Consider the following 13,437-nt stretch of genomic DNA (forward strand, 5'->3'; position numbering starts at 1 on the left):
ATCAAGCAAAGTTTAAAATGAAAAAAAGCCTCCCCGGGTACTGCTTTTCTTGGGCTCTGGCCTCTATATCCTTTGTGGGCTATGGCCGCTTTTTTGTGTGGCCCTTGGCCTCTTTTTTTCCTCACTTTTACCTCTCTCTTTTTTCCTCTCATTGCCGGCCGGCTGTGTCCACTCCCCCCGTGGAGGCAACGCCATGTAGGCAGGCCAGTAGATAAAGCAGGGTGCACCGTGCCACAGCGGGCGATGTGGGACAATTTACGAAACTACCAGGAGCGGCGCTCTCGCCCGCCCGCCCGCATGGGCCGGCTCGGAACAGTAACGCGAAACATAACCGGCCCATCAGTGGTTTCAGCGAAATAAAAAAGTTTATTTACGCGATAGGTTTGCTAGCTAAAGTAGCCGGTCGAGAGATCGAACGCCCAACCTCGCATTATCCTTTCTTTTTTTAAAAAAAAAATCTCTCATTTATCCATCGTTGTATGAGAGAGCTACTTATCACTACTCGTTGTTACTGTGAGAAGCATCATGTTTACATCGTAAACCATTAGCATACGGTGAGAAGCATCCTCTGCTCATTCTTGGACCAATGCATTACTGTCCAAGGCACTTCTTGGACGACAGGCTAGAGAGCTGGAGACTGTGGGTAACAGAATAATTAATAAATAGGACAATGCAAACAAATATTTAGATCATGTATGTAGATGATGAAAATAAGACCTTCAGTATCTCGGTGAGCTTCGTCTTCGCCTTGTTCCGGATTTGGCTACCATCCAAAAGCATGTGTTGTATTGGTTTGGTTCCTGTTGTCACCTGCAAATTAGTGTGTGCAACGACTCAGCTCATTTTTCCTGTTAACTGTTATGGTGTGCAGTGTTCAAACTACTAGAACAGTCAAGCCCTTGCAACAGGGCACCATTACAAAAGAGAAGTGTGGTGGCCACAGCAATTCTTCATTTGGGAAATATTCTTGCTACTTCAACATGTACAAAGAAGTGAAACATGATCAACATGGAGAAACGATTAATCTGAAAAATTAGTTGCATATCTTATCAAAGGTTTGAGTTTTGACCAGTTGAACAGAAGTACTGTATAAATTCATAAAACTACACAGGTACCTCTTTTCTCTCTGATATAATTTAGCGTTCTCCTGGAACACAAAGCTTCAACAATAACAAAAGAACAATCATTTGCAAAAATTTGTCCAGTCTTGCTATCCAACAAACAAGAAGACATTTTCATTGAGAACGAGCAGGCTCATTAATAATGATTTCCTTTTGTATCTACAATCAAACAGATTTTCCATCTTTGATATTTTCAAATACATGTCATATGGCATGGCCCCGCCCATAACAAGATGAAACTCATCCCAGGACCAGAGATAGCTCCAACAGTAGGATGACAGCACAACAGGTGAAATGAAACACCTTGCAACACTGAACAACCTAAAATAGATTCATAGAAGTAGAGAAACATCAGTCACTACTCTTGCCACCATATTGACATATTAGAAATCAGACTTCCAGGGCAACATTGGGATGTGAGGCATGAAAACCATTGCTCCAAATTTATGACTGGATAAAACTGGGTGTATCTAAACCATAGAACCTGAAGCTACACAAATGTTCTTCACGTGCATACAGCACAAGACGCTACATTATTCAAGGTACACAATTCAGATCTCGTATTGCAAAAACAGCAATAGATAAATTAAAGACAACCACGAAGAGACATCACCCCAGAGTCACCGAGACCACATATGGTACCACCAAATTCCTCAGGTGGCGGCAAAGTCATTCACTTGCCCTCCCTCGCCAGCTTACTCCACTCGGTGTGGAAAGAACCTGGGCGGTCAATGCGCTCATAGGTGTGTGCTCCAAACAAGTCCCTCTGTGCTTGGATCAGATTTGCTGGCAACCGGTTGCACCTATAGGTATCAAAGTATGAAAGGCTCGCAGACATCCCTGGGGTGCTAATCCCGGCCTCTACTGCCCGGGCCACAACCCACCGCCATGCGCCCTGCCTCTGCACCATCTCCCTGGCGAACTCCCTGTCGACAATCAAATTGGCCAGCTCAGGGTTCCTGTCATAAGCCTTCTTAATCCTATCAAGAAACCTTGCCCGAATAATGCATCCACCCTTCCAAATCCTTGAAAGCTCGGCAAGGTTAAGATTCCAGCCCTGCTCCACACTCTTGGCTCTTAGCAGATTCATCCCCTGTGCGTAGCTGCAAACCTTGGACGAATAAAGCGCTTGCCTGACCCTGTCCACCAGCACCTTCTTATCGACATTAATCTTCTCCAGAAGCCCAACTGGCATCCCCTCTTCCTCTAGCACACTTGCGGCTGCAACTCGCTCATCCTTGAGCCCCGACAAGTACCTCCCATCCAGCGATGCTGCAATCGTGGGCGCAGCGACTGCAAGCTCCGCCGCCTGCTGCACCGTCCACTTCCCGGTCCCCTTCATCCCGGTCTTGTCAAGAATCTTGTCAACCAGCGCCCCGCCGGTGCTCCCCTCCAGTGGATCAGCCACAGTGAATATGTCTGCAGTAATCTCCACCAAGAAGCTCTCCAGCTCTCCCTTGTTCCACTCGGCAAACACATCGGCTATCTCCGAGTTTGAGAGGCCACCAACACGGTGGAGCACGTCATAGGCTTCGGCGATGAGCTGCATATCACCATACTCGATCCCGTTGTGCACCATCTTGACAAAGTTGCCGGCGCCACCGGGCCCGACAAACGTGACGCACGGGCCGTCCTCCGTCTGAGCCGCAGCCTTCTCAAGGATGTCCTTGATGTTGCTGTAGGCCTGGAAGTCGCCGCCGGGCATGAGCGAGGGGCCGTTCCGCGCGCCCTCCTCGCCGCCGGAGACGCCCATGCCGAGGTAGAGTATCCCGCGGGAGGCGGCCTGCTCGATGCGGCGCTCCGTGTTCTGGTACCACTCGTTGCCGCCGTCGACGATGGCGTCGCCGGCGTCGAGGTAGGGCGAGAGGGCGTCGATGGTGGCGTCGACGGCGGGGCCGGCCTGGACGAGGAGCACGACGGTGCGGGGGCGCGCGAGGGAGAGCACGAAGTCGCGCGGGTCGCGGTGGCCGAGCACGGGGAGCGCGCCCTCGGCGGCGGCGCGGGAGAGCGTGGAGTCGACCTTGGCGGCGGTGCGGTTGTAGACGGAGATCGGGAAGCCCTTCTCGGCGATGTTGAGCGCGAGGTTCTGGCCCATGGTGGCGAGGCCGGCGAGGCCGATGCGGGGAGGCGGGGACTGCGCCGCAGCGGCCGCTGGCGGCGCTGGCGCCGGGGACGTCATCGGGCAGGGGTTTGGGAGAGGGGCTGGGGGCCGGCGGCGAGGGTGAGGCTGAGGTGAGGGTGGCGAGGCGGCGGAGGGGGCGGAGAGATTTAGGGGGGAAGGGGCGGAGGGTTCCGGGGGATAGAAATAGATCTCCGCCGTGGTGGCGTTGGAGGACACTCCGATGGAGCCAAAAGGCAGCTAGCCCTTGGACGGATCGAACGGTCACAAGGAGCCGGGCTGCCTTCCAAGAGGTGTGTCGTTTTCGACCCGACCCTCACCCACCCCTTGCCTCCTCGACGAGTCCGCCAGCTTCGTGACGACGCAGGTTGCGGCAGAGACACACACCTTATTAAAAATGAAATGGAGGAGGCTGCATTTAGCCTTGCCTCTATTTTTCCCTCTAAAACTTAACTTCATGTTTCACCCTTATTTTTAATAGCTTTATGTATTAAAAATGGTTTTTCGCCCCATTTACCTTACTCATCTCGATCTTCACCGACGAGCCTGTGGATTTGCCTCCCCTCTGCCCACCGCTCCGGCGGCCGGTGGCGGTGAGAGGATTTCTGGTGCCTCGGATCCGACTAGTAGATAGGTAGGGTTTTAGTCCTCGCAGGGGCGGTGTTTGGATGGATGTCGGCGCTTCTTTTTTGAGTCAGTCTTTCGGGCTCTGGTCCTCCTCAAGTTCGTCCATTGGGACGGATTAGACAGAGTTCCGGCGTAGATTCTATCAGCTTCTCGAGGGGGCGAGGTTAGGTTTTGCTACTTGTGAGGTGCGTTGAAATTTCCTCGAAGAGGAGAGGATGAAGCAGTACAATAAAGATAAGTATTTCCCTTGCTTAAGAACCAAGGTTATCACTCTAGTAGGAAAACCACGCAGAACCTCATTAGCAGCACATACACACACAAAAGCAAATACTTGCACCCAACGCAAACAAGGGGGTTGTCAATCCCTCGATGGTTAATTATAAGGATCAAATCTCGTAGTGATAGATAGATAAAATAAAACACAAAATAAATTAACGTTAAATAAATAGCAGCAAGGTATTTTTAGATTTTATATATGATAAAAGTAAACCCCTGAGGACATAGTTTTCAGTATAGGCTTCTCTCTCGAACAAAAAGCACACGATGGATAAACAAATTACTGTTGGGCAACTGATAGAAAAGGCACATAGTTATGACGATATTCAAGGTAATGATCATGTATATAGGCATCACGTCCAAGACAAGTAGACCGACTCCTGCCTGCATCTACTACTATTACTCCACCCATCGACCGCTATCTAGCATGCATCTAGGGTATTAAGCTATAAAAACATAGTAACGCCTTAAGCAAAATGACATGATGTAGACAAAGTAACTCAATCAATATAAAAAAACCTCATCTTTTCATCCTTAATGGCAACAACACAAATACGTGTCCTTTCCCTTTTTGTCATTGGGATGGAGCGTCGCGAGATTGAAATCATCGCAAAGCACCTCTCTCATTGCAAGATAAATCAATCTAGGTGGCCAACCCAAACGAATAGATCAGCGAGAAATACAAAGTTATAATAATCATGCATAAAAGAGTTCATAGAAGACTCGAATAATATTCATGAATAATTTTATCATAAACCCACAATTCATCGGATGCCAACAAACACACCGCAAAAGAATATTACATCGAATAGAACTCTAAGAACATCGAGGAGAACATTGTATTGAAGATCAAAGAGAGAAAAAGATATCTAGCTACTAACTATGGACCTGTAGGTCTGTGGTAAACTACTCATGCATCATTGGAAGGGCAACAAGGATGATGTAGAAGCCCTTCGTGATCGATCCCCCCTCCGGCAGAGTGCCAGAAAAGGCCTCCAGATGGGATCGCGGAACAACAGAAGATTGCGGTGGCAGAAGAAGTGTTTTCAGGTGGCTCTCTCGTATATTAGGGATATTTGAGAATTTATAGAGGTGTAATTAGGTCAAGGGGTGCCACGAGGGGCCCACAAGCATGGGGGACGTGAAGGAAATATGCCACAGAGGTAATAATAAAGTTATTATTTATTTCCTTATATCATGATAAATGTTTATTATTCATGCTAGAATTGTATTAACCGGAAACTTAGTACATGTGTGAATACATAGACAAACAAAGTGTCACTAGTATGCCTCTACTTGACTAGCTCGTTGAATCAATGATGGTTATGTTTCCTAGCCATAGACATGAGTTGTCATTTGATTAACGGGATCACATGATTAGAGAATGATGTGATTGACTTGACCCATTCCGTTAGCTTAGCACGGTGATCGTTTAGTTTGTTGCTACTGCTTTCTTCATGACTTATACATGTTCCTCCGACTATGAGATTATGCAACTCCCGAATACCGGAGGAACACTTTGTGTGCTACCAAACGTCACAACGTAACTGGGTGATTATAAAGGTGCTCTACAGGTGTCTCCGATGGTACTTGTTGAGTTGGCATAGATCGAGATTAGGATTTGTCACTCCGATTGTCGGAGAGCTATCTCTGGGCCCTCTCGGTAATGCACATCCCTATAAGCCTTGCAAGCAATGCAACTAATAAGTTAGTTGCAGGATGATGCATTACGGAAATGAGTAAAGAGACTTGTATTGAGATACCGACGATCGAATCTCGGGCAAGTAACATACCAATGACAAAGGGAACAACATATGTTGTTATGCGGTTTTGACCGATAAAGATCTTCGTAGAATATGTAGGAGCCAATATGAACATCCAGGTTCCGCTATTGATTATTGACCGGAGACGTGTCTCAGTCATGTCTACATAGTTCTCGAACCCGTAGGGTCTGCACGCTTAACGTTCAGTGACGATCGGTATTATGAGTTTATGTGATTTGATGTACCGAAGGTAGTTTGGAGTCCCGGATGAGATCGGGGACATGATGAGGAGTCTCGAAATGGTCGAGACGTAAAGATCGATATATTGGACGACTATATTCGGACATCGGAAATGTTTCAAGTGATTCGGGTATTTTTCGGAGTACCGGGGAGTTACGGGAATACGGGGAAGAAGTATTGGGCCTCATGGGCCAAGTGGTGGAAGAGAGGAGGCAGGGCGCGCGGCCCCCCTAGCCCAAACCGAATTGGACTAGGGGGTCGGCCCCCCTTTCCTCCTTTTCTCCCTCTCCTTCCTTCTTCCCTTCCCCCTTCCTTTCCTCCTCCTAGTAGGAGTAGGAAAGGGGAGTCCTACTCCTACTAGGAGGACTCCTCCTGGCGCGCCCTAGTTGGGTCGGCCAGCCTCCCCCTTGCTCCTTTATATACGGGGGCAGGGGCACCCTAGAACACACAAGTTGATCATTGATCCCTTAGCCGTGTGCGGTGCCCCTGATGTCTACTACACAACCTTCTTCTTATAGACATTGTTGGGACTCCTAGTGCAGAGGTTTGTAGGACAGTAGCAAATTTCCCTCAAGTGGATGACCTAAGGTTTATCAATCCATAGGAGGCTTAGGATGAAGATGGTCTCTCTCAAGCAACCCTGCAACTAAATAACAAAGAGTCTCTTGTGTCCCCAACACACCCAATACAATGGTAAATTGTATAGGTGCACTAGTTCGGCGAAGAGATGGTGATACAAGTGCCATATGGATAGTAGATAATAGTTTTTGTAATCTGAAAATATAGAAACAGGAAGGTAAATAATGATAAAAGTGAGCATAAACGGTATTGTAATGATAGGAAACAAGGCCCAGGGTTCATACTTTCGCTAGTGCAAGTCCTCTCAAAAATAATAACATAATTGGATCACATAACTATCCCTCAACATGTAACAAAGAGTCACTCCAAAGTTACTAATAGCGGAGAACAAACGAAGAGATTATGGTAGGGTACGAAACCACCTCAAAGTTATTCTTTTCAATCAATCCGTTGGGCTATTCCTATAAGTGTCACAAACAGCCCTAGAGTTCATACTAGAATAACACCTTAAGACACAAATCAACCAAAACCCTAATGTCACCTAGATACTCCAATGTCACCTCATGTATCCGTGGGTATGATTATACGATATGCATCACACAATCTCAGATTCATCTATTCAACCAACACATAGAACCTCAAAGAGTGCCCCAAAGTTTCTACCGGAGAATCACAACGAAAACATGTGCCAACCCCTATGCATAGGTTCATGGGCGGAACCCGCAAGTTGATCACCAGAACATACATCAAGTGAATCACGTGATATCCCATTGTCACCACAGATACGCACGACAAGACATACATCAAGTGTTCTCAAATCTTTAAAGACTCAATCCGATAAGATAACTTCAAAGGGGAAACTCAATTCATTACAAGAGAGTAGAGGGGGAGAAACATCATAGGATCCAACTATAATAGCAAAGCTCACGATGCATCAAGATCGTGCCAAATCAAGAACATGAGAGAGAGAGAGATCAAACACATAGCTACTGGTACATACCCTCAGCCCCGAGGGAGAACTACTCCCTCCTCGTCATGGAGAGCACCGGGATGATGAAGATGGCCACCGGAGAAGGATTCCCCCTCCGGCAGGGTGCCGGAACGGGTCTAGATTGGCTTTCGGTGGCTACGGAGGCTTCTGGCAGCGGAACTCCCAATCTATTGTGTTCCCGGATGTTTTTAGGGTATATGGAGATATATAGGCGGAAGAAGTACGTCAGGTGGGCCACGAGGGGCCCATGAGGGTGGAGGGCATGCCCTAGGGGGGTGGGCGCGCCCCCTACCTCGTGGCCTCCTCGAAGCTTCCTTAACATAGACTCCAAGTCTCCCGGGTTGCTTTCCTTCCAAAAATGGGTTCCGTGAAGTTTTAGGTCAATTGGACTCCGTTTGATTTTCCTTTTCTTCGAAACCCTAAAATAGGCAAAAAACAGAAACTGGCACTAGGCTCTAGGTTAATAGGTTAGTCCCAAAAATAATATAAAGGTGTATAATAAAGCCCATAAACATCCAAAACAGTAGATAATATAGCATGGAGCAATCAAAAATTATAGATACGTTGGAGACGTATCAGCATCCCCAAGCTTAATTCATGCTCGTCCTCGAGTAGGTAAATGATAAAAACAGAATTTTTGATGCGGAGTGCTACCTGGCATAATTTCAATGTAATTCTTCTTAATTGTGGCATGAATATTCAGATCCGAAAGATTTAAGATAAAAGTTCATATTGACATAAAAATAATAATACTTCAAGCATACTAACTAAGCAGTCATGCCTTCTCAGAATAACATGGTCAAAGAAAGTTCATCCCTACAAAATCATATAGTTTAGTCATGCTCCATTTTCGTCACACAAGAATGCTCTCATCATGCACAACCCCGATGACAAGCCAAGCAATTGTTTCATACTTTAGTAATCTCAAACTCATAAACTTTCACGCAATATATGAGCGCGAGCCATGGACATAGCACTATGGGTGGAATAGAATATGATGATGGGGGTTAGGTGGATAAGACAAAAAGGAAGAAAGTCTCACATCAACGAGGCTAATCAATGGGCTATGGAGATGCCCACAGATTGATGTTAATGCGAGGAGTATGGATTGACATGCAACGGATGCACTAGAGCTATAAATGTATGAAAGCTCAACAAAAGAAACTAAGTGGGTGTGCATCCAACTTGCTTGCTCACGAAGACCTAGGGCACTTGAGGAGGCCCATTGTTGGAATATACAAGCCAAGTTCTATAATGAAAAAAAATCCCACTAGTATATGAAAGTGACAAAACAAGAGACTCTCTATCATGAGGATTATGGTGCTACTTTAAAGCACAAGTGTGGCAAAGGATATTAGCATTGTCCCTTCTCTATTTTTCTCTCATTTTTTATTTTTTTATTTGGGCCTTCTTTTTTTTATGGCCTTTCTCTTTTTTGGGCCTTCTCTTTTTTATGGCCTTTCTCTTTTCTTTTCTTTTTTTTATATTCCTCACTTGGGACAATGCTCTAGAAAATGATGATCATCACACTTCTATTTATTTACAACTCAATGATTACAACTCGATACTAGAACAAAGATGACTCTATATGAATGCCTCCGGCGGTTGTACCGGGATATGCAATGAACCAATAGTGACATGTATGAAAAATTATGAACGGTGGCTTTGCCACAAATACGATGTCAACTACATGATCATGCAAAGCAATATGACAATGATGATGCGTGTCATAATAAACGGAACGGTGGAAAGTTGCATGGCAATATATCTCGGAATGGCTATGGAAATGCCATAATAGGTAGGTATGGTGGCTGTTTTGAGGAAGATATAAGGAGGTTTATGTGTGATAGAGTGTATCATATCACGGGGTTTGGATGCACCGGCGAAGTTTGCGCCAACTCTCGATGTGAGAAAGGGCAATGCACGGTACCGAAGAGGCTAGCAAGGATGGAAGGGTGAGAGTGTGTATAATCCATGGACTCAACATTAGTCATAAATAACTCACATACTTATTGTAAAAATCTACAAGTCATCAAAAACCTCGGCACTACGCGCATGCTCCTAGGAGGATAGATTGGTAGGAAAAGACCATCGCTCGTCCCCGACCGCCACTCATAAGGAAGACAATCAAATAACACCTCATGTTTCAAATTTGTTACACAATGTTTACCATATGTGCATGCTACGGGACTTGCAAACTTCAACACAAGCGTTTCTCAAATTCACAACTACTCAACTAGCACGAGTTGATATTATTACCTCCATATCTCAAAACATTCATCAAGCATCAAACAACTCTTAGTATTCAAAACACTCATAAGAAAGTTTTTACTAATCTTGAATACCTAGCATATTAGGATTTTAGTAAATTACCATGCTATTAAGACTCTCAAAATAATCTAAGTGAAGCATGATAGATCAATAGTTTCTATAAAACAAATCCACCACCGTGCTCTAAAAATATATAAGTGAAGTACTAGAGCAAATGACAAACTACTCTAAAAGATATAAGTGAAGATCAATGAGTAGTCGAATAATTATGCAACTATGTGAAGACTCTCTAACATTTAATAATTTCAGATCTTGATACTTTATTCAAACAGAAAGCAAAGCAAAATAAAATGACATTCTAAGAATGGCAAACATCATGTGAATAAGCAAAAACTTAGGATCAACCGAAACTAACCGATAGTTGTTGAAGAAGAAAGGTGGGATGCCAACCGAGGCATCCCCAAGCTTAGATGCTTGAGACTTATTTTAATATTATCTTGGGATGCCTTGTGAATCCCCAACTTTTGTGTCTCCTTAATTCCTCTCATATCACGGTCTTCCCTAAATCTCAAAATCTTCATCCACATAAAACTCAACAAGGACTCGTGAGATAAGTTAGTATAAACCATTGCAAAATCCTTATCATACTCTACCGTAGCAAATCACTAAAAATTATTATTCAACATTGCATACTAAATGCCTCTGCATATTTAATATCCCTATCCTCAAATATAATCATTAAAGGAGCAAACATATGCAAACAATGCAAACATAACAGCAATCTGCCTAAACAGGACAGTCTGTAAAGAATGCAGCAACATCCATACTTCCCTAGCTCCAAAAATTATGAAAGAAAATTTACACTGTAGTAAATTTATCAGAGCTTAATATGCAAAAGGTTTCAACATGTTATCACATTCTGACTTTTCTAGGGAATTATTGCAACAGCGGTAAACTTTCTGTTTTCAAACAGCAACATGTGGACTTCTAAAATAGGCATAGTAAAGGCTATCAATGCTACTTTTATTTAAATAAAAGATGCAAAACATTGTTCTAAATAACAGAAAGGAAATCTTAACAAAATAAATTGACGCTCCAAGCAAAACACATATCATGTGGTGAATAAAAATATAGCTCCAAGTAAAGTTACTGATGAACGAAGACGAAAGAGGGGATGCCTTCCGGGGCATCCCCAAGCTTAGGCTTTTTGGCTATCCTTGAATATTACCTTGGGGTGCCTTGGGCATCCCCAAGCTTAGGCTCTTTCCACTCCTTATTCCATAGTCCATCAAATCCTTACCCAAAACTTGAAAACTTCACAACACAAAACTTAACAGAAAACTCATAAGCTCCGTTAGTATAAGAAAATAAATCACCACTTCAAGATACTGTAATGAACTCATTATTTATTTATGTTAAACCTAGTGTATTCCAACTTCTCTATGGTTTATAAACTATTTTACTAGCCATAGATTCATCATAATAAGTAAACAACACATAGAAAACAGAATCTGTCAAAAACAGAACAGTCTGTAGTAATCTGTAACTAACGCAAACTTCTGGAACTCATAAAATTCTCAAATAAATTTCTGGACGTGAGTAATTTGTCTATTAATCGTCTGTAAAAAGAATTAACTCAATAGCACTCTCCAATAAAACTGGCAGCAATTCTCGTGAGCGCTAAAGTTTCTGTTTTTTTTACAGCATGATCAACAAGACTTTCCCCAAGTCTTCCCAAAGGTTCTACTTGGCACAAACACTAATTAAAGACATAAAACCACATCTAAACAGAGGCTAGATGAATTATTTATTACTAAACAGGAACAAAAAAGCAAGGAACAAAGATAAAGTTGGGTTTCCTCCCAACAAGCGCTATCGTTTAATGCCCCTAGCTAGGCATGATGATTTCAATGATGCTCACATAAAAGATAAGAATTGTAACATAAAGAGAGCATCATGAAGAATATGACTAGCACATTTAAGTCTAACCCTCTTCCTATGCATAGGGATTTTGTGATTAAATAACTTATGGGAACAATAATCAACTTGCATAGGAAGGTAAAACAAGCATAACTTCAACATTTTAAGCACATAGAGGGGAAACTTGATATTATTGCAATTCCTACAAGCATATGTTCCTCCCTCATAATAATTTTCAGTAGCATCATGAATGAATTCAACAATATAACCGGCACCTAAAGCATTCTTTTCATGATCTACAAGCATAGAAATTTTATTACTCTCCACATAAGCAAAATTCTTCTCATTCGGGATAGTGGGAGTATCATAAGAGAGTTGAATACTATAAATTATTTCCACATTAAAAGAGTAATGTTTAGAAAAGGGGTAACCATAATCATGGCAAGTTTTATAAATATAATTACTAGTTTTTATAGTATAAGTATCATCACAATAATCATCATAAGTAGGAGGCATGCTATCATCATTATAAATTTGCATATCAAAACTTGGGAGACTAAAAATATCATCTTCATTAAACGTAGCATCCCCAAGATTGGTACAAACATTAATTTCAGCAAATATATTCTCAAATATTTCATCCTCATCAAACATAGCATCCCCAAGCTTGGGCCTTTTTGTATCATAAGCATAATCACTTTCATCATCAATAGTATGGATAGCACCAATAGTATAGCAATTATCATATTCTTCCAAGCAAGTGCCAAAAAGATTTTCAAGATCATAAAAAGTATCATTATCTTCCACAATTATATTTTCATGAGGCACAATAGTAATAGGATCAGCATTATTTGGGGGAGATATCTTTTTACCTCTCTTTCTTTTTCTTTTCTTCTTCTTCACCACATCATGTGTGGGTTCAATCCTCTTTTTGGAGCTCCTTATTAATGAGATTGGTTGAATAGGAGGCTCCTCCTCATTACCTAATTCATCATAAGAAATAATAGAAGGATACTGGGAAGTTTCTTCCCTTTCATTAGTATTCTCTTCATCTTCTATTTGCTTTCTTTTCTTTATGTAATTGGCAATATAAGGATTTTCAATACAATTCACCGCACAATACATATAAATTTTCTCTAGATCAAAATCAAGAAATCTACCAAGATTAAACTTTGGAATACCCTCAGTTATACGTTTCATTTCCTCATACCCCAAAAGAAGACTAAGCTCTTTATGATGCTCAAGGGTAATCAAATTATCATAGTTTTTGGATACGATTCGGTCATGAAACAATTTGCATTGGAGATTTAAATGACCATGTTCATTGCAAAGTTCACAAGGGGCGCGAAAACTATTGAATTTTTCAGCACAATCATCAAGACTTTCTTGCAACAATTTAGTTTCTAAATACTTATGCCTCTTGCAATATCTATCTTCCTTATTTGGTGTGTACTTACAAACCCAATGCACTCCACAAAAATTGACATGTTTATAGGAGACATTTTCATCATAACTAGTGCAATCATCATT

The 13,437-nt window shown here is 42.8% G+C and overlaps 1 protein-coding gene across 1 annotated transcript; it reads right to left on the reverse strand.

The window, feature by feature from the left end:
• Positions 1 to 1,434: 1,434 nt before the first annotated feature.
• On the reverse strand, positions 1,435 to 3,401 carry LOC123064785 (6-phosphogluconate dehydrogenase, decarboxylating 2, chloroplastic). Its single transcript, XM_044488187.1, has one exon. It carries the CDS (start codon positions 3,298 to 3,300, stop codon positions 1,795 to 1,797), a length of 1,506 nt encoding a protein of 501 aa, XP_044344122.1. The 5' UTR covers positions 3,301 to 3,401; the 3' UTR covers positions 1,435 to 1,794.
• Positions 3,402 to 13,437: the final 10,036 nt, after the last annotated feature.

This window comes from Triticum aestivum, chromosome 1A (genome assembly GCF_018294505.1).
Source record: "Triticum aestivum cultivar Chinese Spring chromosome 1A, IWGSC CS RefSeq v2.1, whole genome shotgun sequence".
Taxonomy (NCBI): Eukaryota; Viridiplantae; Streptophyta; class Magnoliopsida; order Poales; family Poaceae; genus Triticum; species Triticum aestivum.